A 25022-nucleotide genomic window follows, 5' to 3' on the forward strand; every position below is an offset into this window, starting at 1 on the left:
CTGCAAGGTCAGCGAGCTTATCCATATGACTGCTGAACACGGCACAGTCACCAAATTCAAACTAAAGAACGAGGATGATGCAAACATGTATGGGCTCAGCAATTTGAAAAGAAAACCTGTCCTGTTTGTCTTCTAGGTGTAACTCTTGAGTGATATACCAAGAGGCATTTCTTCATCTGCTGGCATTTGAAGAGTTTGGGAAAATGTGTATTTTATGCCCTGTCTTTTAATGCTGTGATATTTTAATGAGCAGCCACTGGGAATTGGTTCTGGGTGAATACTTTGTAAAATTTTGCTCCTCTGTGTGCAGGAAAGGTAGTTCTTAGTCTCATTGGAAATTCAGTGACTTTGTTCTGTTAATGTCAGAAGAAAATATTTGTTTTCTTGCAGCCCAACCCGTTTCTAAGAAGGATCTGCTTTTATTCCCGGTGTACAAACACATCTGTTCTGATAGTTTGTGGGTTTTTTAATAAATTGTATCTGAAATGAGCATCCAAGTCAGAGAGATTATATATAGAAACGTATAATTGCCCTTCTGTGAGTCTATTTAGTTGTCAACAAGCTGCCTATAAACTCCATTTATACCAGTTTGGTGATTTGGATATGGTTTGCTAGAAGCTGTCACCATAAAAGGATATTTAGTACTTTTTCCTATCACTGTTGCAAATTCACTACCATGTTTAGCACCTGGCCCTGCAGTTAAAATTTGCATAGGGCACAGTGTGGTTTCTTCTTGCTGGCTCTGTGGACTGACTTGAGACACCACTCACAGGCCCTCATCTTCCCTCGCTGTGGGAGACACATATTCTGGAAAATCAAACCTACTTCATGAGGTGTAAGAGTGCTTTAAGGGCCAGGCTTTAGGGAAGCCCTGCATCCCTTTGGCTGAGGACAGAAGTGAGAAGTCTTCCTGGAGATGTTGCTGTGCAGGTCTGTGGACCACAAGGGAAGTGCTGGGGTCAGAGACAAGGGCAGAATTAAAGCTTTGATTCAAAATGTTGAGTGTTTTTAACCTAGAACATTCTGAAAGTGTGGCTGAAGGTCTAGCTGGTGCTTCTTGTCCATATTCCTGATGCTACAGATAATTGCTTGCAGCAATGATAGTCTAATATTCAACCTTTCCAATAAATACTAGTTACAGCAAAATATGGTTCTCCACTTGGGATGGGTTATTTTAATTGTCTTTATCTGACAATTACAGAACATTTTGTAAGACAGCTAAAAGGCTAATCAGTGACTTGGAGGAGTCCTGGTTTCTTCTGGTTTTACTCTGGCCAAACTAAACAAACATATTTTGCTTCAGACTAACTCAAACCAGAGATGTTGAGGAAGTTAATCAGTCCTCTCACAAGTATTTTTGATTGACAGGCAACAAAATATTTGACTAATTTTCATATTATTTACCTTCAGATTACTTACTCTGGAAGCATTTCTAAAAGAAAAATGTTTTATTTAAAAATGAAAATTTCTAATATTTTATTATTAGAAATATCTCCTTGTGAGTTGTTTTTTTCATGTTAAAATGCTTCAATAGATTAAATGATTCAAATCTGCATTTAATGGAACTGTATAAAACAAATTCCTCCCCATTGTCTTCAGCTGCTTTGTAATCATAACCTTATGTTTTCTGCCCTTATTTTCATTCTAGCACCATTTAGACCAACATATGCTTGGAAAGCCAGTATATTTCTTTCTACAAATAGGTGTTATTTCATCTTTCACAAAAATACTCGGTTATCTACTCAAAGTAGCAATGTACTCAGGGCTTGCTTTTCTTTTCGAGGCGAAAACTCTCCAGCCTTGAAATGCCTAGCACAATACATAAATTTTGATTTTTAAAAATGTATTTTTAATTTAATAGTCTTGGTTTTGAAAGGGCAGATGAGGAGGGCAGGTGTCCAGACTGCATGACACTCATGCTGTGTGCCTGGCAGCATAAATGCCAAGTACTTATTAGATGTTTATAAAATTATTTTCAGGCACTCCAGCTGATGAGTAGCTTGCAAACTGAGCCTCTTTTGAGGAATATATGATGTATATATACATAATTGATCTTTTTGCACTTTCAAAATCAGTGATCCAGATTTCAAGATGCCAAGATTGACTTAAGTGAGCTGAAGTAGTCTGAAATAATTAGCAAAGCTTTCTAGGTTGTTCTTTCTTTTAGTGGTCTTACTCTGCCAGAAGCCCTCCCAGGCAGTTTGCATTTGCCATCAGCACACTTCTCATTGTCTTCCCACTATTGTCTTCTCAGTCCTTTTCTGCAGCACCTGTATTTCTTGCCTGGCCTTTAACCATGGCATGGTATTGTTTTCCTTGAGTTTGGCTGCACTCTCCCTCTGAAGTACCAGGGGGGCTCAGTCCCCTTGATAAGTAACTGGGATTTGCAGCTCTTCATCTGGGCTTTGTGAAACTGGTGGGAGAAGGAAAAACCAAAGCCCCTAGAACTATGATAAATCTCTGAGAGTCTTTTATATTGTGGTAATGTATTTATGTATTTCAGAAGCTGGAGACCAAGCTACTCTATAAATCTTTAATGTTATGTACATGCATAAAATTTCAAATTACTGTTTACTGACCTCACTGTAAAGGGATGGTGAGAAGAAATCCCACAGGAATGCAATATTCTTAATTCTGGGTTCCTCTGTTTACATTTTTATTTTTGTAAAAATTAAAGTGCCTATGCTCAGCAACAAATATACTTTAGGCTAAATAGCTGAAGCACATACACTGGGGTCTTAATTTTGCACAGGAATTCTGCATTTGGCTATCTTTGTAGATACAGCTTATCTTTCAAATGCTGAGTATCCCCAGGCCACTGTGTAACCCACTGTGTGGATGTTACTAGGGGTAAGCAGCTCAGGAAACTAGGTTGCTGTTTTGGTGACTGAGTTTGGAATTCAGTCCACAAAGTCTGTGAGTGCTGCCATAAGTAATATTGCTGACTTGGCAGGCTTCAGGCAGTTTCAATTTGACATGTCACACAACACTGTCATTCCAGGCTGGTCCCTCTGTGCATTGGAAACGTGGTGGGAAGGCTGGTTGAGTGCAGAGTTCTGTAATGCTTTTGTATAACCTTTCCAAGGAGGGGATAAATGTATTCATGGAAAACAGGGCACAGATCTATGTGTTTGTGCTCAGCATGTCCTTTCTAAGCAAATGTGACTCACCTATATTTTGCAGCAGTTGCTGTATTTCAGTTTACCTAGGCAATTACATATATAATTCATTATATAATAAAATATAGAAAGAAACATTATCAATTATCTACTTGCAAATGAGGTGGTAGGTGTTATTTCTTTTTTTATTTTTCTAAGGAAATGGCTTGTTGAATTGTAAACTAGCTGGTAGCCAAGCAGCTGGTCACTGATCACTCAACACCTGTTCCTCCTCTGTTCATTCTTCTAAGGGAACAGTATTATATCTTCAGGGTATTTGTCTAAATGGTGTGAGCAATGTTATTCTCAGCATGGGTGAGAGCTTTATCCCAGCATTTATTTGTCTTTGACCACAGCTTCCTGAAGGAACCGTATGCCAGCAAGGACTAGTTTTACTGGATTGTGGGGAAAGTTGAAGTTAAACCACCAGTGACTGTTCTTCTAAATTCCCACAGCAAACGTGGTCTGAAGTGCAGATTGGCTCAGAACTTGAATCAGCGCAAAATGCTTGACCTTGTACAGAAGACTGAATATACCGATTTATTTTTAATCTTAGATCCATTCACCACACTGAGGGGACCCACTGAATTATATTTGTTGCCTTCCAAATGCTGTTTTCACTCAGCTTGCTCTGCTGTCTCTTGAATAACTGAAATGCATACCTCTGGGCTTGTTGTGTGATACCAGGTGCAGTGTGACAGCATGACTAATGTGCATCTACAATTAAATAGTTCCTAAAGATTTCTTTTTTCATATCATAGTGCCAGGAGATTTCAAAGACTTTGATGTTGCCAGTTATCATAATTACACTGTACTCATTATGTTGCTTATGGTAAATTAGATTTCCTGAGTTGGTCTGAGCAGAGGTGCAGTCTCCCATTTTAATCTGCTGTCTGTAACATACTCAGTACATTTTCTACATACTGCATTTACTGAATATCAAAATAAAATTTAAAATAGTATACTTTGTTACTGATTCTCAACATACCTCTTTCAATATGATGGCGGTGCCTGGGGAATGAAGGTGATTAGCACAATAGCTTGCAGGGGAAAAAAAGCTCCACCAGAAGCTTTAAATAAATAAATAATACTTAATATATTTCTCATTGGAATCCAGAACATATAACTTGCCTGCAGTAGTGTCCCTATGCTATTGTCTATTGCTTTTACACCTGGCCTGACTGGATGTACTTCTGGGTGACTTCTCAGAGGTCTCATTCAGATTTTCCATTTCTCATTAGCCTTCAGTCCCTGGAAAAGCTGGTGACAATAATAGTAAATGAAAAAGTAATGGTAGAAATAATAAAATAAGTAGAAATGCTTGATGATTTCTGGGATATTTTTATGTGGTTTAAAAAATAACCCCACAAATTTTCAAGAGCACATCCTGCCATTCGATCGCTGGATTTGAGATGCAGTGAATTGCTGAAGCATGTATGGTTGCAGTGAGTCTGATACATCCTTGCCCTCCTGCTCTTGCAGCTGTTTGCAGCTCTGCAAAAGAAGTCCAAAATGCTGTTTGATCAAAAGAGAAATATTTATTCTTATTTGCATCAAGGCCAATTTGTACAGCTTGTAGAAAGGATGGGCTTTAAAACAGGAATCAAGATATAATGCTAGCACTTTCAAACCCCTCTGTGACACAATGGTATTAAGCGACTAGAGTCTAGATGAGCTTTATGCTTACTTTAAAAAAATGCAGATGATAACAGTAGGTTCAGGAAAGCGGGGATTAGATTTTCTATGCTTACAGTAGGTTGGAATTTATTCATGTAATTAAATAAAAAAAGTAAGATAAAAGCAGGCCATATTTCACTTGAAATAGTTCTCATAAACAAAGCTAAACTTTGCACTGCCAGCAAACACTCTTATTTCATAGAGATGCAGCCTCACAGTGATAGTTACAATGGAGATGCTGTGATTGATGCTGTTGTGACGTAATACACCATCTTCTGTTGTCAACATTTATTTTTGTTATCGTCAGTATTTTAGTATGTCTAGGGAGAGTTTTAAATAATTGCTTCAGTAAGAGAAGCTTTTTGGATGAGAAGCATGGTGCCTGGTGCTGTGCAGCAAGTAAATGTGACTGAGGCATATTTATCACTCTGAAATTACAATTTCTGAGATGACAGATCTTTGTTTTGTGCAGAAAATTGTTATCGTTTAGTTTTTAATTGGAATTCTGGATACATCCCTTGTACTATTTTAAGTATCACCTGTTAATGAAAAGGCAGTAGTCAGTGAAGAATGAAGTGAATTATTAGTCTTTGTTAAGATTCAAATTAGTTTTAGTAAAACCATGTAAAAGAAATTAATGTGAAAGTCAACAAGACAAACCTTTAGGCTGTGAACAGAATTTACAATCTCACTTCTGCACTCTGCTGCAAATAAAGCATTTGCCTTCTGTTTAAAGGTGCTATTCAAAATAGCACCTGAGAGACCAGACACCAAGGTAGGGGGGCTCTCACATGTTCTTCTCTTTGTGGGGCCAGAGGAGTGTCCAGCAGGTTGACAGACGGCCTTGAGAGTAGTGTTCACTTTGTCCTGCACCTTTACACAGGTGTAAAGGAGCATTTTGAGCACTCCTTGATGATCCGTTGCTGCTGCTTGTGTCTGAACTGGTGCTAGGCGTAGATAGTTGTGGAGCCAGAACTTGTCTCAAGTTTTATTTTTATTTCTAATATTCCCCAGATACTTTTCTTTGTGCTTTCAAGGTAGCGTGTTTGGCATTGTGCAAAAAAGACTTTCTCCTTGGCTAACTTTTGGCCAATGAAGCTGGAATTCTGTATTAACTCTGTGCTGGCTTGCCTTTATTCTGCAGCTGACCCAGGCTACTACATGGGACTCTTGGAGCATTGCAAAAGGGCAGGAAAGCAGACAGAGCTGCAAATGTAGGGAGAGAGCTGTTGGTGGGCAGTATAGGTCCCACACCTTGTGCTGGTGTTCCTCTTGGGGCTTCCAGAGAAGGGCAGATGCTGGAGTAGAAGGTGGCAAAGAAGTACCATTCACGGAAAGAATTTTAAAAATCCCACGGTACATGTATTTGAGTTAAATGAATATTTGAAGGGATAATTTACAGACTTTTTCCCGCTTGTGCAAGTGTCACGAGCCTCTTTGTTTCATGTGTTCAGCAGACACACTGTCTTTACTCACAATTTTAGTTTATTGACCATCCATATTTAACAGAGACCTGATCTATGAAAGAAGAGCAGCGGTCACTGAATGAAAATTATTTCTTATGAGTGTGACATGTCACTTCTGTGAGTGTTTGTGTGCATGCTTTCCCCCTTTTCCTGGCATCCAGGCCAGTAAATCTCGACAGTGAGGAAAAGTGTGTGTTGAAAAAGTACCTGGAAGTGGCATAAATCTGACTTAAGGAATTTGCTTAAGCACTGCCCTGATCTATCAAGATCTATCTAACCTGTCAGGAAGGTTATGGGAAGCATTCGCCTTATGCTTCTGATCTTACCTGGAGCAAAGCCTCAGATGTCAGGATTTCTTTTTGGTAGCATCAGGCACTTGGATCTTAACGCTGACACTGGAAAATCTCTTAATTGCTAAGAGATGAATAACTGCATGATCTGGCAGTCTTAGCACCTTCTTGCTTCATGCCTTTCCTCTTCACATACCTTTTCCCCAGTTACCCTATCTTATTTGAATTACCTCTTTTCAACAGCAATACCAGCATAGAGCAGGTTAATGGAAAACCTTCTTAAATGCATGTGTTTAACAGCGTAGCAGCAGTGCCTTTAAAATCCTGGTTAGCCTGAGAGCTTTTAAGTCCAGATAGTCAGTTATACTTACATAAATGCAAAATGTTTTCATGTTTCAATGTGCAAAGGAAAAGCCTGTCTGAGTAGGGCATTATCTTTCTCTCTTTGTTAAAAGTGACCACACATGTCTGTAAAGATTAACTGAGTGGCTGGAAAGAAATTAGAGTCTGGTTAGGTAGGGGGCTGTTTTGGGAAATAGCTTGCAGGAATTTTAGAGGACAAAATCTGATGAAACTTTTGCAAAAAGAACAGCAATCAAATGACAAGAAGTATTGTGGCAGTACCCAAAGTGGGTCACAGAGCCAGGCTTTTCAGGGTTTAGTTCTAAGTTGAATTAGAAGTTAAAAAGACGGATTTCAGTTGGGGATCCGAGGGAGAAGCATTATCAGTTGCTTTCCTACCAGAGCCATTTTTACTATTCTATAAGATGCAATGTGATGGAGCATGCGAGTTCCATGAACTAAAGCACAGAAGACAGCCGAGCAAACCACACTCTATGGAACAGGAAATATATCTTATCTTAAACTTTTCAGATGGAACACTTTAATCATCTTCTGCCACGAGCCCCAAGCCTTTCTACAGGAGATTTGAATTAGAAGGTCCACCAGCTTGTGCAATGCTGTTAAGGCACCATCTGGAAATAGCAGCATCTTTTCTTTCTAGTAATGCCCTCTGTTCCAGGCAGTGCATCTTTTTTTTTTGAGAAGCCAGCTGCTCGCTTTGGTAATTGTTAACTATTTACTCCTTTTATAGTTAAAATGCACTTTGACTGTTACAGAAAATTACTATGCCTGTAGCACAGATCCTGCTTTTTTTGTAGGATTTATATTTTTAGGACTCCTGTCATTTCACAGGGAAAATGTCATTTCATCAGGGACTGTGGTGATAGGACAAGGGGTAATGGCTTCAGATGTACACAGGGGAGATTCAGGTTAGATATAAGGAAGAAATTCTTCTCTGTGAGGCTGGTGAGGCACTGGCACAGGTTGTCCAGAGAAGCTGTGGCTGCCCCATCCCTGGCAGTGTTCAAGGACAGGTTGGATGGGGCCTTGGGCAACATGGTCTAGTGGGAGGAGTCCCGGCGCATGGCAGGGAGTTGCAAGTAGATGATCATAAATTTCTTTCCAACCCAAACTATTCTGTATTTCTATGTTGTTGTCCAAGTACTTGACAGAAAATGCCTATACCTTTATCTTACAGAAAAGGGTCAACTTTTGAATGCCACATCACTGGTTAGTACTAGCATTTTTTATGTTTAGGCAGCCAATGCAAGAAGAGGGCTACAGTCTGTAAGTACATCTACCTGCTTTATCCCTATGTTTGGGTCTTTGTGAGCTTTGGGTTTGCTACATTTGCTGCTTGTACTTGTATGTTGATGCCTGTAAATTAAATACTGAGCCACTGAAAAATATATAACTGGTATCTGAACGTGAGTAGTGTAGGGGTACAGCCTGCACAGTACCGAGCTCTGTGTGAGGAATGGGGCATCCCGAATGATGCAGAAGGGTCCACTGCTTTTGCAGTCAAACCCTACAGTCTGCCAATGTTACTGTTTCTTTTTCAGATGTCATATTTGCATTTGTATAACACTTCTTCTGGATTTTAATTCATGACTGAAAAGTTAGACTTGACTGGGCAGTTATTTAATCTTCGTACTACCAGGGACTGAGCTCTCCCTTTGTGCTTTTAGTCTTTTGTGCTTTGTCAATGGGGGTGGCTGATTTTTTTATTACTGAAAGTAAGGGTGTCCCATCAGACAACTGTTTGCAGCAATTTCCTGGAGGTGAGAAAGTGAAATGAGGCAACATACTGCTATAAACTTGAGGTATTGCCACTTTTATGCAGCAAAGAAAAGATCCTAAAAATAAAGGCTAATGACCTGTGGAAAGCACAGGGAAAGTCATAGAAAATGGAAATAATTTTTAAACAGTTGCAAGATAGTTTCTAGCCTGAGCCAAGTCCTCATCTACTGTAGAGCAGGCAAGGTGCTTAAGAATTAATTACTCAGTTGATATGCATAGTTTATTAAGATGTGATTTTTAATTGCAACTTCTATTGCACTTCATGTCGAATATCCACTGTAGGTTATAGCAAAGTTGCAGGTTGGTTTGTTGTTCAGAAGAATTTACTTACTGCTCCGTTATCCCTACTTGACCTCAGGAAGCTCTCTGATAACTCCCTGAAACCTGACAGTTTCCTTCATAGGAAAGTGATTTCTTTCCTCCTGAGACAGATATTTGTGCAAGGCAGGAATCAAAGGGCAATATCAAACTAAAAAAAAAAACTTTAAAAAATAAAAAAAAAATTGCCTTTAAATTGATAGTTTCTGAAAAGTCATTATATAAGAAATAACAAATTAGGATGATATGTGTAACACTTTCCGTTTTTTGCCCTTTTCTAAGTGGCGAGAGAGAGGGAAAAACCCCAAAGCCTAAAAGCAGCCCTGCTGTCCCTTACCTTCAGTGCTGTCAAGCCTGCTCAAGAAATGAGTTTTCCTAGTCTAAGAAAAAAACCATCTATTTTATGTGGACTCCTTCTCAGCGAGATCTTATTTTTTTAGTCTCATTCATTAACATAAAGAGGAGTCCCCTCCAGAGAAGGATGTGCTGCAGTTCAATATTTATTCGTTAGCTTTTCTTGTTAGTGGATCCTATACGTTCACTGATTTAACTTTTGTGCATTCCTAACATAACCTTGTGCCAAGTAATAGACACTGCTTTTTTAAATTCAGAGTTTGCATTGTAGATAAACCAGGATGGATGAACACTGCTGATTTGATGCAAGTCTCAAAAGAGAGAATAGAATTTGGACTTGATTATTGTTTTGATTCATTGTGTTTTTTTTTTAAAGGCATGTTATTTACTTTAGTGTGTTTTGCAGGCACTCCTCAGTGTGACCAGATTATTTTTCTAATCTAAAAATAGATAACATACTGCTTTTTACTTTCATACTTGAAAAGCGTCATCAGTGGGACAGTACTGAGTGCTGTGAAGACAGGGAAAGCAGGATGCTTCTGTGCATGGCCTACATTCCTTTCCTGGTCTTCACCTCTTTATCTTTCATTACAGTCAGAGGCCACAGGCAGTGAAAAGAGCTTGAAAGTAGCAAAAAAGACTTTGTGGAAACCTCTGTTCTTGGGCTGATCCTGTATATGTGTTACCTCTGAGACCATGTCTTTGGGAGGATCAACTTCTGGTTATCTTGCTGGGATAGACCCAAAAGAGGGTCTGCCTCCATGTCCTCTGTGGCAAGCATGGCAGTGCCCAGGGCAGAGCCTCCCTGTCTGCCCTACATGTCTTGCCCTGAAATAGTCACTGGAAAACACAGAGAGCTGGTCCTCCCCCCACCTTGGCCCTTTCATGTGTGCTCTATCTAATAACTGTAATTTTAAAGCTCTGAAATCATAGAATCATGGAACAGTTAGGGTTGGAAAGGACCTTAAGATCATTTAGCTCCAATCCCCCTGCCACAGGCAGGGACACCTCACACTAAACCATGTCACCCAAGGCTCTGTCCAACCTGGCCTTGAACACCGCCAGGGATGGAGTATTCAAAACTTCCTTGGGCAACCCATTCTGGTGCCTCACCACCCTCACAGTAAAAAGCTTCCTCCTTATATTCAGTCTAAACTTCCCCTATTTAAGTTTGAACCCCTTACCCCTTGTCCTATCACTACAGTCCCTAATGAAGAGTCCCTCCCCAGCATCCTTACAGGCCCCCTATGAGGTCTCCACGCAGCCTTCCCTTCTCCAGGCTGAACAGCCCCAGCTTTCTCCGCCTGTCTTCATATGGGAGGTGCTCCAGTCCCCTGATCATCCTTGTGGCCCTCCTCTGGACTTGTTCCAACAGTTCCGTGTCCTTTTTATGTTGAGGACACCAGAACTGCACACAATACTCCAGGTGAGGTCTCACGAGAGCAGAGTAGAGGGGCAGGATCACCTCCTTCGACCTGCTGGTCACGCTTCTTTTGATGCAGCCCAGGATACAGTTGGCTTTCTGGGCTGCGAGTGCACACTGAAGCCAGCTCGTGTTCATTTTCTCATCGACCAGCACCCCCAAGTCCTTCTCTGCAGGGCTGCCCTGAATCTCTTCTCTGCCCAACCTGTAGCTGTGCCTGGGATTGCTCCGGCCCAGGTGTAGGACCTTGCACTTGGCACGGTTAAACTTCATGAGGTTGGCATCAGCCCCCCTCACAAGCGTGTCCAGGTCCCTCTGGATGGCATTCCTTCCCTCCAGCGTTATCAACCGAACCGCACAGCTTGGTGTCATCGGCAAACTTGCTGAGGGCACACTCAATCCCACTGTCCAGGTCAGCGACAAAAATGTTGAAGAAGACCGGTCCCAACACCGATCCCTGAGGGACACCACTCGTTACTGGTCTCCAGCTGGACATTGAGCCATTGACCACAACTCTTCGCATGTAGCCATCCAGCCAGTTCTTTATCTGTTGAGTGGTCCACCTATCAAATTGATGTCTTTCCAATTTAGAGAATAGGAAAAATGGATGGAATAAGTTGAAACTAAGAAGTTTTAGGGTTGCATGCTGCTTTGCTACAGCCCCATAATATAGCCTTTCACAGCTGATGCCTTTAGTACATATACATATCAAGTAGAGTCAATGCTGTAGTGATCAGCATTTCTTGGATTTCATTTTATTCTCTGAAACTCTTTTGGTGTATAACATAGACTCATAAAACCACAGACTGGTTTGGGTTGCAAGGGACCTTTAAACTCATCTAGTTCCAACCACCTGCCACAGGCAGGGACACCTTCCACAAGACCAGGCTGCTCCAAGCCCTGTGCAACCTGGCCTTGAGCACTGCCAGGGATGGGGCAGCCACATGCAGTAATCCAAGTGCTGTCTCCTCCTAGGTTTGCCTGTCTGTCAGTGAACAGTACTTGGAGTAACACTGAATAAGCACTTGGCTAACAGGAGCAGGGGCTGAAGATGCTCATGCCCCCAACCTGGAATTCCAGCCAGGGTGGCAGAAGCTGCCACTGCTGCATTACGTTGAGTCCCTGTCCTAGTGCTGGCAGAGTGTAATCCAGGGGGTTTTCTCCACTCTTGGGTTACAGCCTCAAATGTTATGTGCAGAAATGTTTCTCTTGAAGATGTGCTTGGTTTGGTGAGCAGAAAGCTTTTTTGGCTCAGGGGAACATTCACAATTACACAACCAGCATGTCACAATATATTTTATTAGGTAATCTGGTGCACCGCTCAACCTTTTGAAAGCACTAGTGTTCTTTAAAAAATACATATATTCATTTAGCAGGGGTTCTCTTCAGTCTTCTCTTGTATTTGATTTTGCATGGGGAATTTAAACTCTGAAAGCTTTATTTAAGGAGTAGCTTGTAATGAAGAAAATACATTTTTGTTGTGCATAGTAAGAAAGCTGTCCTATTGTTGACTTGTAACTGCTGATGGAAAAACTGAGCCCACATGTCTTGCACTTTGTTGCCTAACTCCCAAAGCAGATTAGAGTTGTGACCCAACACTCTTTGCATGTTCATTCAGGATTTGTTACCACCGGTACAGTCTGTTCTGGCTCTGGAAAAAAAAATAATTAAGAAGTCAGTTCTTCAAAAATGTGATTTGCTTTAAAGTCATGGGATTTAAAAGTGTTTTAGCTTTCTTTTATCCCATGGCCACAAGAAATCGGAATTTTCATGTCCATTTCACTTAAGGGAATTTTTGTTCTGTTTTTTCTTTTTCTTTCCTATAAAAAAGCTCAAATATTGTAATACTCAAGACAAAAGCATGAGACCTGACAAATGTTCTATTGCATGTTCCCAGATGACCTTGAATTTTTTTGCTACGTTGTTCATGAAATCATTTATGCTGGTGCTAGCAGTGTCTATAAAAACTTCCCTGAATAAACACAATTCCTTTACAAAAGCTTGTATAAATGTGTGTTTACAGGTAAACAGAACCAGTGTTCTAAAGCAGACTTTCGGGCTCACAAAGCATTGATCCTGAAAGTGTTGCTGAATAAAAACAAAAATTAAAATAAAAAATAACTTTGTATGTGTCAGTCACTTAAATTCTGTGAATAATGTGATAAACTCAAGCAGAAATGGTACAGGAGCAAGGACAAGGGCTCCTGTAGCATGTTCTGCTTTCTCTATGATGATGTGCAATCATCCTGCAGCACAGCACGGTCATGAAATCCTCCTCTGCCATGCTCCTCTTTCCTAATGATTGGCCTGAACATCTGCTCTGGGAATACAATGTGCAGATGATGCAGCTGGAATTGTGGGTGGCAGAATGGTTTCCTCAAGCCCAGGACCATCTTGTTTCACCCTAGCTCATATCTTGCCTCATACTCTTCTCCTCACCTCTGTCCCTGCTTGCTGGGTGCGATTAAAGCATCCTGGCAGAGCTGCCTCGTGGTGGAGGAGACATGTTTCACCTGCAGGCAAGGCTGGCACTTGGTAGAAGTCACACCAGTCTGTGGGCTCCTGAAGCAATACTGCTGACAGCCGGGAAGCATTTGCAGGCTTAGCTCCGCTCTGCTTCCCCAGATCTCTGCCAGCTCACACTGGGGCTGAGCAAGCAATGAAGGCAGGACATGTTGGAAGCAGGAGAGACGTAAGTTTTCATTGCAGCCTGATATTTTCATTTCATACCTAAAAGCTTGCCCTTGATGGAAAGCTTTGCTGCTGGTGCATTTCCCTTGGTACCAAAGGGGAATTCTGTCTGTGAAAGAGCAGAAGGTGCACCAACACTCCTACAGAAGAGATTTTCTGCTTTGATTTTCACACGAGCAAAAATATGCCTGTACAATTGCTATGACTGAGTATTGTGTCCAAACTTTGTTCTCTTATTTCTTATAAAGTCCATACTTTTACTGAGAACAAATCTTTGTGCAGTATGGTATCGTCTCATTCAGTTTTTCACACTGAATACTGTTTTGTTTAAACAGAATACTAGTAGTATGGGGACAAAGTATTATTTGCGGTTGTCAAAAATAAATTAATAGCAGTTTTCAGATACTGTTTTCTAAAATCACTGAGAAGAGGGCATTTTTTTTTTTTTTTTTGACAGGAGGTGGTGCTTGTTTATAATGACTGGTTGTTGTAGCTATTGACTACTACAGGTAAATAGGGGCTAGGATGTGAACAACCTCAGGTGGTGGTAAGGAGATTAAGGGTATCTGTGTTTTAACACTCCAGGTCAGAATTTTGGTTTAGAAGGCCAATATTTAATTTGGGAAAAGTTACAACTGAAGCAAATATAAGAATCAGTCTATTGAGTTGCTGTAAACTTTTCCCAGAATTGGTGCAAGGAAGGTGATATTAAGGGGGTCATAGACCAGGATTTATTTTGCAGATTTATTTACCATTGCTCTTTTGGAAAAGTGCAATCCCAAGGAAATTTTTGTAAAACCAAGCAGTGACAGGACAAGGGGGAATGGCTTTAAACTGGGAGAAGGGAGATTTAGATTAGACATCAGGAAAAAGTTCTTCCCTATGAGGGGGAGTGTGGTGAGGCGCTGGCATAGGTTGCCCAGGAAGCTGTGGCTGCCCCATCCCTGGCAGTGTTCAAACCATTCTACGGCTCTCCAGCTCTCCACCATCTATGCCTGCTGCAGTAGCTGTGGGTTGGTCACTGCCAAAAATGCATGTATTTAGCATGAGGTTACTGCTAAATGGGTTTTAGGATTGTTGGAGATGGCAGTTAGTAGATAGCCTGAAGTATGAAAGAATAACAGGTGATCCTGAGGCCTGAGAATCAGCTACTGTGAAAGAAGGGAAGGTGCACATACAATGCATGTATGAGCAATGGCCCAGCACACAATGCATGTGAGGTAGACTTCTCATTGCGACCTTCTTGATTTGAATTGTCTTCTTCTTTCATCAGGTGTGTTCACCTGTTGATAGATGCAGAAGTGAAAATATCTTCCAATGACCACTCTTTTTCCATATACAGTCTTGGTTTGCAGTGTTTGAAAAGGACCTGTTGATATCACCCTACCAGTTCTCAGCCAAAGTGTATGTACTTCAGTTTAAACTCCATGGGAAGATAATTTTGCCTTTTGCATGCTGCATCCAGTTGTGCATGCATGCTTCATCCAGGATATTGAATTTATGACAGAAGTTTGAAATAGATACTGATAGTATCTTTTCATAAATGTGGAATCAAAGACAATTTGCTGCAGTGGAATGCCAGCACTGTATATTGGTTGCAGAACATCTTGTGTATATATATCTGTATATATTTTAACCTTCAGTAACTCAAGAGCTTTACTTCATTAATGGACAAAACCACAAAATTTCTAGTTGGTATAGAATGGAAGGAAGTAGAGCAGAAGGACTAGAATTAAGCAGTGGCTTGAGGACATTTTTTTCAGTGTTTTATCTTCTTTGCATTTTTTGAGCTTTCCTTTAATTTTTGTCAAAATGTGGTAACATCAATCCAATGTTTTCACGTTTATATTGTCTCTTTGCTTGTAATCATTCTCATTAAACCAAAGTGTGAAGAAATAGATGAGGAATGGTGCAGACTGTGTGTGATTGCTGTTGACAGATTTTGCTGGTTTAGAAAGCAAGAAAACATTGACTTGATTAATTCCCCTTGAGGACTTGCATTCGCTAGGTGCTAGAAGAAATCCCATGTGAAGGCTTTGCATTCACTTTTCAGTACAGCCTTTCAGTTAAGAAGTGAAACAAGGCAGTTTGAGGTGTAACAGATTGGGTAATGATGACTTCACAGAAACTTAAACTTCAGGCTGCTTAAGGCCTGATTTTGCAAGGTACATCGTCTAGTTCTTAATATCAAGCATATGTTTGCATTCGTTCTAGTTAAGCAGAATACATGTCTCCATCTTTCCTACCTTCTGTTGAAGAGCTGCCTGACTGTAGCAGGGAAGGAAAGGCAACCAAAACGTAGTCTGAATCACAGTGTGCCTCCCAACATATGGCAGAACACATAGAATATCATAAAACAGTCATTTAGTCTCCGGTACCCCAGCGACACATCAGCAGCCACGGTGCTGCTGGTCCAAAAGCATTTTGTGCTGCAAACCTTTCCTGGCGGGTCAGGTTCCCTGGACTCCGCAGCCTCCTGTCCAGTCTGACCTTCTGGTGCAGCTTCATAAAGGCTGATTGGGATTCCCTTTAGTCTGCTTATATCTCATTGTTGTAAGTAGCCCTGTGTCTGCCTACCTTTGCTTATCCCCAAAATGCTAGTGTGCAAGTTAGCCTGTGTTAGGTGAAAGGTATGGGGACTTTTTGGTTGCTAGGAGGGCAGAGCTCTGTTCTTTTACCCATACTAGAGCTGCTCCTCTAAACCGAATTGCTTCTGGATTCTACATTATTTCTTGCATTTCAGTGGAGGAAAGATCATACTGGCCGTTCTTCATCGTGGCTTAATAAAGCTCTTAAAGAAAGGAAAGATCTGTGTTTTTGGGGGGGATTTTTGGTGGGGTTTATTTTTGTTTGTTTCTTGTTTTTTTTTTGGTGGAGGGAAAATGCTATGCTGAACATAATTCCAGCATGATCCTGTTGAAGGCACACAGAAGCCTGAAGGAGTTGGTCTAATCATCTGCTTTGGCCTGCACATATGGATGATGGGTGGTGTGGCACAGGGGCATCACCAGAAAGAAACTTGTCTCTAAATAGGTGCAGCGCGACACACTTTCCTCTCTTGTGCTATGTGGTGTTCTGCTGCCGGCTCCTGTTTGTGAGGTCTGGTCGCCTCTGGTGCTGTTGGCTCTGACCCTCGGGTTCATTGTTAACTGGAACTGTTGTTCAGCCCATTTTATAACCATGTATCTCAAAGGTCTGCCCCTGCTTACTCTTCATTGTCATTACACTGGAATTATTCATAATGGCATGGAGGAGGTTGGCATCCTCTGTGCCTGATGCAGATGCACTGCAGTTGGAGGGCAGGGACTAGCTCTGTGCTGTCCCTGTGTTTAACAATGCAAGGGGACACAGCTTGGCGTGGCAGCAAGTGCCAGGACTGAGTTTTGATGGATTATCTTGGCCAGGGGGAGGGAAAAAGAGTCCCTTAAATTTTACTCTTGAGTGAATCTTAGTCTTTAAATTAGTAAGAATGTGAGATTTCCCATGCTACAATTTTAGAATAACTGTAATCACTTTAAGAAAGCAAAGCCTAGGAACATTATGGTGTTGAACGTGACCCGGTGTTTGAAATGATGCGTTATACATCTGCACATATCCAAAAAGGACTTTAATTTCCTAATTTGTTTTGGATCTTGCCCCCCTTTCCTCATGTTCATCCCTGGTTTATTTTCTTCCTTTTGTGTCTATAATTGCATGCATTATTAGAACTGGCAAGATGAGCACCTCCAGATGTGTCCTACAGGAACACAGCCAATGCTGACTCTATTCCCATGGCAGACTGCATGCCAAGTCAGTGGTTGTTAAAATCTATACTGTTTCTACACTGCTTCTAAAGCCATCTTCTCACATAATATTTTGGTACTGGGTCACTGATGATAACCTCAAAAATAGTCCAAAGCTTAAGAAGGTGACTTTTAGTATGTTAAACCATCCCACTTATAAGTAGTATTTTGAAATAATATGGTCTAGGAAGCTTTCCTTATTCTTCTGTCTGGCGATGTGAGCTGAGGGGTTTATAATCTGTCAAATAGTACCTTTCATGGGGTTTTGTGCTTCTTTTTTTTTTTAACTTTCTTTGAATCTTTATGCCCTTTGTTGACAAGAGAAGTTCACTGGTTTTACTACATATAATGCATTTTGTGTTGTGATCTGTTGCTACAAAGCAACAACTCCTCTTCTTTTTGGGAAAGAATATACTTATTTTACTTATTATTTTACAGGTACCAGGCAACAGCATATTATCGTTGCTCCTTCTACAGGATCTTTTCCTAATTGGAGAGCTATACTATCACCAACACGGCCTTCCACAGAAGCTAAGGCTTCCTCGGTAGCTGATATTTCTATGGGACAGACTTTGGAGAATGCAAACTTGCTCCAGATGATAAAAACAACACTGACTGGCACACGTACCAGGACTGTGGATCAAACTTATCTGTTGCCCACCCTTTATCAAGGCAGTGGAAACAGTGCATCCCAGGAACCCGCTGAAGTTTCGGCTGAGTCACCCCTGAGGTCATCACCTCAAGATGCAGATGAAGCAGCTGATGTATCAGGTTTGCCTCAACTTGGTATGTTTGCCACTTTGTCCACTACACCATCAGAGACACATTTGAGTACCACTGTGCCATTTCAGCTAACACCATTAGAACCACCCTCCATTTCAAAAGAAAGCACAGCAGGATCAGACATGTTTGCTGCTGTTTCATCACCATCATTCTCCTCACTGGTCATTCAGTCACCTCATACCATTAACTTTTCTAAGCCAGCTGTCCTTCCCATCCAAGTGCCTTTGTCTGCAGATCCTGAAGTTTTCTTCAACACAGATTCAGCCAGATCACAGGTTAGTGAAAGCAGAACTAGTCCTCTAAGCACAGTCACTGTAGTACATTCCAGTGTGGTGAATCACAGAAAGAGTCCAGAGTTGTTTATGGGTGCCATGCCTTTCAACCTCTTTGGAGCAACAACAGTGTATTTCACAAAAATAGTGGGAAAAAGGTCTCCTTCGGAAAGGACCTCTTTTTTGTCTGTATACTCTGATATTCCAGTGTCAAAAACATATCAGTCTTCCCCATCACTCACTTCCAGAAGCCTGTCACGGTTTCCAGATGAGAGTATATATAATATATCTTCTACTGGAGTAAAATCAAACAGCCAGCCATTTAAGGCAGTGTTGGCTGACAGAACTAGTGATATCAGTCCTCTGTCATCATCAGTTTTTCAGAATAAAGTGGAGGTTACTACATCACTCTACCATTCTGTGGGTGTTCCACATCTAACGAGTCATCCTCAGTCTTCCACAGCACTGACTAATGGCAGGACAGGTTTTACCAGTACACCTTCCGTGTCATCAGCTTCTGAGAGCCTGGCTGGTGTCTCCAGCTCAACAGAGAGCACATCTTCCCTTTCACTGCTGAAATCACTTATTCCAGATGCAAATCATGCTGGCCATGCAGTGCTGCCAGTGCGGTCATTTAGAAGTGAAATAGACTTTCTTTTTAGAAATGCAACACATTCATCTTCAACCAGGACAAGGTCTCCCTTGCTAACCAAGACAAATGGCATCTTTACTTGGACAGCACGCACAAACAGTCCTAGCTTGTCAGCAGTTGATGAGGATACTTTGCAAATCCCTCTGACTTTTCCCTCACAGCACTCAGTGGTGGCTCTGAATCAGACTTTTGCAGAAGACATGACTGATGCAACTTATGAAGCAAATGGCCTGCGCCTGCCAACTGCTTCTGCAAATGGTCTCCCAACTTTTGATGGCTTTCCTGTGGTAAGAACATCTCAAAGGCCTTTCAGAAGACAGGTGACAGCAAAGATGTCCATGAACTTTACTGGCTATAGTGTTCTGCCTTATGAATCTCAGATTTCCAAAGTTTCTCCAGATATCCAAACCAGTAAACTCCCTAAAGGATCAAAGATACTAGGCACTGTTTTGGAAACAGCCCTGACTAGTCCTAGTCTATCTGCAGTGCTGTTAATTAATTACACTACAAGCCTTTCAAATTCTGAACCTGCTATCACAAATACATCTGCTGCTAATATCTTTGTGACTGCACATCTTTCACCTGGAGATGCAGAAAGTCTGTCTCTAACTGCAAATGAAGACAGAAATATGACAGTACCCACTGTTATGACCCCACGTGCAGAATATTCACATCCAATAGCTTTAAATTATTTTACCTCTGATCAGACTTCACGTTCAGTTGATAGAAAGCCACTCGCTGCTGTTGTGCCTCCAGCATGGGATATGATGCCATCACTGGTTACCATGACAACAGTTATGGACAGCCACAGTTCAGGCTTTTCTGGGACTTTGAACACAGATTCTGAAAGCAATTCAGATCTTGTCAGCTCTCCTGAAGCTGCAGCTTCAGCTTCTATGTGGACCAATACAGCATTGCTATCTTCAGCTGACATTCGTATTCCTTTGGTAAAAACTTCAGTCAAAACAGCAATAAGACAAGTTCCTTCAAGTGCTTCTCCACTGGAAACTGAGTACCATGCACCATACTCAGCAGTTTCAAGTCTGCAAAAGAAAATTAATACAAATAAGCAATCCCTCTTCTCCACACCTTCAGCAAACTATATATATGCAAACTCTCAACAAGATACTTCAGATTCACCCTTTGCTGGGACTAAGTCAAATAGTTTTTCAGAGTTTTATGTAGATGCATTTGCGGTGAAATCCTTTCCTGTTCAGTATTCAACCCTTGCTACCACTTTGACAGTGCCTGACCGCCTTCAAAAAAGGCATGGAAGCACAACTGGAAACACTGCTAATTTCTTCACTGTTGAAGATGTTCGTATCGGTATGCACTATGAAGCACCTCTCAGTTTACACATGCCATCTGTTAATGATACAGGGACTTTCCCTAACTTTCTAGAGTCGCAAACAACTGATGCTGGAAAAACTGCTTTACTGACAAAACACTTAGACACACCACCAATGTTGGCTTTTCAGCTCATCGACAACTTGACTCTTTCAGCCAGCAATGAAAGCAGTGCCATCCACAGCACACTGCCAACTGAGTCCCCGTCACCTGCAACTAAGCGTTCTAGCTCAGTTCTCTTGCATAGTTTTATTACAGAAGAAGATATCAGCTCTGGAAGTTTGCCAGAGTTGGCAGACAACCAATTAGAGTCCTCTGGTTATTTGGTTATGGCTGATAAAATTCCAGCTAGATTTAGCGTGCAGGAATGGGACACAAGTGCTGCAAGAAATAGTTTAGTTCCCAGTAATATATCTAATAAAGCTACCGAGGGCTTCCCATTGCAAACCCCTACCACCAGTGCTCTGCCGTCAGTCATCATAACTTCTGTCCATGCATCACCGACACAACTAACTTCTTTTTTGTCAACAACCAACTCTACCCATTCTGTCATTACAGTGTTATCTGGAGTATCTTCTGGTGCAATACCTACAGTAGGAACTTCAGAAGCAAAACCACTAACAAGAAAATCATCTCCAGCTTCACCAGTGCCAACTTCTTCCTTCTTTTCTCTAGGCACTGAAAACACACCCTTGCCATCTGTGATGGCTTTAAGCACACTGATGTTGACACTTACAAAAAATAACACTGCCACAAAATTGACATCGCATCTAAGCTCAGTAGGAACACATACAGATTTTCCTTTGGCAACAAGGAACACAACTGCCTCACCTGTGGACCTGACAGCTATGATCATAACCCCTAAAAGCAGCACGGTCATAGCTCCCACACTTGCACCCACAGCACATGTACCAAGGCAGATAGAAACAGTAACTGACACCCAGAAGTTCCCGAGCTCAGAAATCACCAAAATGCCAACCCCATATCCACTGACAATTACAGCAGCTTTGACATCTATTACAGCATCAGCGAAAACAACTAGGCTTCCCCCTACTCCTGTGGGAAACACCTCTGCTTCTCCTGAAAGCACAGCCCTCGCGTTTGCTAACATGACAGCAGCTCCCCCCTTCGAGTGCCGGCTCTCCTGGAACGTTATGGTGAAAACAGGTACGGGGGTCACTGAATTTCCTGGGGTTGCTCACTTGTCTATTAGGGCAACTAGTGACAAGTGGGAAAGGCACTGAAGTGTCAAAGAGTGTGGGGGTATTACTAGTTAATCTGGGGATGGGGCTGCTGCACTGACAAGCCAGATCAAAAGAGCAGGGCTGCTAGATAGGAATGGCATTGGCTTTATCTTGGATTTTACAATGAACATCAAATGAAGTAGTTAGATCAGGTGCTCTGAATTTCAGTGGGTCACTGCAGAGATCTAGCAGTGTGGAGGGACAAGCCCATAGGACATGATGGTTTGGTCTCTGCAGTAAGGAGTCTGTCTCACTGAAGAAAATAGTGCAATAACCTGCTTCAGTCTTTGGCCCTGTTCACATATAAGCATGTAATTCTGGTTTTAGATGAACGCCTAATTCTATCAATAAAGATTAACTTAAAAGTAATGTTTAACGTTGAGTTGTATGCTTCAAAATAGGAGGAATTCAAGCTCTCTCTGTAAACAGTACCGTTTCTGGCTCTAGCTGTTTTTTTCACTGACAGCTTTTCCTTAGCTATAAGAACTCTAAACTAAAGGGGTCTGGAGAGGTCCCTTGCCCAGTCTTCTGGTGGACTCCTTATGGTAACACAGCACAGCACCAGAAGATGCATGTCTTGGAGATTTTGGCAAAGAAGAAGAGCTACATAAAGGTTTATGAGCTTGTATAGACCTGAATGATACTGGGGACAATGGAATAAGCAGCTTTCGGACCTAACGTGTTTTTTAGCTGCTAAATGTCTACATCAGTAGCATGATGATAGCATCAACTATTTCTAAAGATAGAAGTAGCTTGTATACAGTGTATGACTGAAGGTACTTAAGTATAGCTATAAAACTCTCTCTGCAAATTATAAAAGAGAAAGAAAAACCTGATGATAATGTTAATAAATAAAGTGTACAGACACTTCCTAAATCGAAAATACTTGTAGCAGTGGAGTAACAAATCTCTTTGCTTATTTAACTGCAGCCGTGAAGGTATGAAGCATGAATTCTTTATGCAGATCTGCCTGTGCAGCACCAGCTCAGTCCCCTGGGAATGCTGCAGCAGTCTGTCCGTGGGCAGTTGAGTGCCATCATACTTCACTCTGAAAGGCAGCATGGCAAACATTTACTGTTGTTTCTGAAGATACTGCATTTGTTAGACCTCACTCTGGAAACAGTGGGCTGTTGCCATGGGATGAACAGGGAAGTCAGGGACACTGCCAAGACCCTGCAGTTCTTGTTGCCTTTGGAGCTGCTGCAAATCCTAGCTGCTTTGGTGATCTCTATCCATCTAGGGCCCAACATAAAACAATCTAAAAAGCAGGCAATAGCCTGGTAATGTCTCAAGCCAACATGTGGCTTTTGTTGTTCCACAGTTCTGTTTCTGAACACAAGGAAGATGCTGATCAGCAATTCCTTCAAAGAGAGTGTGAGAAGAGGACTCAACCAAGCGCTGAGACAAGCTTTCAACCAAAATGTCAGCGCTCAGGTAAACATGCTTGGCTTGCCTGCTTGATCTCACTGAAACAGCTCTCCCTCCAAGAGAATCCTACCTGGCTGCAGCTCCAGCGGTGTCTCTGTATTCAAGAAGCTTCTTAGAGGGGAGCACTGAGGTTTTCCCATGCCAAGAAGGCACAGGTGGCACCCACTCTGGGCTGTCAAAATGTAAGGACTGCTCCAAAGCTTTTTTCACTTTATCTGATGAAGTAGAATGGAGAAACACATATTTCTTTTTGATATGCTGTGGGAAATGACTACTGACAGCAGTTTCCTCCTCCCCCTTGCAGCTCGCGACTAGTGCTGCTCTGTTTGGCCTGGATCAGTTGCTAGAGCAGGGCTGCTAAATAGGGTGTCACTGCTGTCAGTCCACTCCCTAGTTTGACAACACAGTACTTGATAAATGCAGTTCCTCAGGGATGAAAATCCTGAGCTGGGAGCTAGCACGTTTTATGGAAAATAACTGAGGAAGATATGTCCGTCACTTTGCAGCTAAACTGCATGAGCCTCTGAATTGCTGTGTGAAGGAGCAGGCTTAAGTGCATTGCTGGAGCACTCTGCTCTGCAACACAGATTCTTGTGCACTTAGGCAGGGCTTTGTGCTGAGACCAAGACTGTTATACTCACTGAGCCGATGGGAAAGAAAAAAAGTGATTTTGCTCAAAATAGAGGGCATCAGATTGACTGTTATCCCCATGCTCTATTGCTGCAAGTTTGGGTGATGTTGGCTTGGGAACTGTGTATTCCTGAGTCTCAGCAGCAGCAAAACCTGTCAGGTTTAGTCCCTCACCTTCTTATAAACCTGAGAGAAGCTGTCTTTTCCTAACAGAGGAAACCAGCTGAAAATTAGTGTGGTTGACCAGCTCCATGACTTAAACTTTAGGGAAAATGCAGGATTTTGAGGTAAAATTCCTATTTTAAAGCATATTCATTCCTGTGGGTGGTCATTTCTACTTATGTAGGTGATAGTGTAACCATCTGGGACAATATAGGAGAACAGTATAGAAGAAACAGTTGAGGTTGAAGAATCAAATATTGGAAATGTGTCTTTCAAAAATCTGTCTCCAAATCTGCAGTGACAGACACATGCAGCGTCAGTGAACTTCAGGTGTGAAGTAGGAGCCGGAAGTTCTCTGTGTTTTTACATTCATAAGTACAACGTCCCCATGTCTACACATGAACAAAGCTCCAGCTTAGATATATGAGCTATTCTAACCAGCTATTCTGCACCACTTCAGTTCAGAGCACATGCTGTATGGGCTGGGTCTAAAGCTCTCTGAGCAGGTCTGCTAATGCCGTGTCTGATATGACACTAATTGATCCTATGGGGTTTATTGGGGATTACAGCATAAAAAAACCTGCAAGGGAACTGTATAAAGGACGAGAAGTCCCATCAAATAGTGGTTGAACTGCAGACAAAATAGAAAAAACATCTTTCCCTGTGTGTTTTAGGTTGAAATCCTGGAGCAAGCAAATAACCTAACAGTTGGTTACTACGTTACCCAGGGGAGACTGGTTTTTATGCCAGCAGCTGTCATTGAAAGGCTTCTTGCATACGGTGTTAGCAATGCCACAGCAGACATGAAGCAGCATGTGCCACATCTGCAGTCTGTGGTGGCCCTGGCCTTGCCCTGGAAGCCCTTTCCAGCCTACCACTTCCAGCTGAAGACAGGTGAGACAAAGGCTGTGTGTGTGTTAATTGTTCAGTGCACAGGGACAATTCTCCTCCTTTCCTTTACCGTCCTGCCTCAGCCCCTGCAGCAACACAGCAGCAGGACAAGCTCTCTTTGGGTTCACATGTTGATGTTCCCAGCACAAACAGGATGGCCTGTGTGCTCATGTCTGTCCTTTGTGGTGCTGCTGTCACGTCTTTTGACATTCTGTTGTCACCTGCTGTGAAATGGCAGGGCGTTAGGGCTGTCATACCAGTATCTTGACGAAGAGTTGGCTTTTGATTAAATGGACTTAACTGCACAACCTG

General features: G+C 41.8%; 1 protein-coding gene across 4 annotated transcripts in view; it reads left to right on the forward strand.

Moving 5' to 3' along the window:
- The window catches only part of KIAA1549L (KIAA1549 like), a 124655-nt gene that overhangs the window by 39483 nt on the left and 60150 nt on the right, over window positions 1–25022 (forward strand). The window contains exons 2-5 of one of the 4 annotated variants that reach the window (XM_061462826.1): window positions 17740–18087; window positions 20914–21522; window positions 22921–23033; window positions 24494–24713. In XM_061462826.1, the coding sequence (XP_061318810.1) occupies window positions 17740–18087; window positions 20914–21522; window positions 22921–23033; window positions 24494–24713 (1290 nt within the window). The remainder of the gene's footprint in view (window positions 1–17739; window positions 18088–20913; window positions 21523–22920; window positions 23034–24493; window positions 24714–25022) is intronic. The other 3 variants (XM_061462827.1, XM_061462828.1, XM_061462829.1) reach the window with 3 other exon arrangements.

The sequence above is a fragment of the Pezoporus flaviventris genome, unplaced genomic scaffold, assembly GCF_033815535.1.
Source record: "Pezoporus flaviventris isolate CSIRO_AGI_PZ_B2104156 unplaced genomic scaffold, CSIRO_AGI_Pfla_v1 ptg000036l, whole genome shotgun sequence".
In the NCBI taxonomy this organism is placed as follows: domain Eukaryota; kingdom Metazoa; phylum Chordata; class Aves; order Psittaciformes; family Psittacidae; genus Pezoporus; species Pezoporus flaviventris.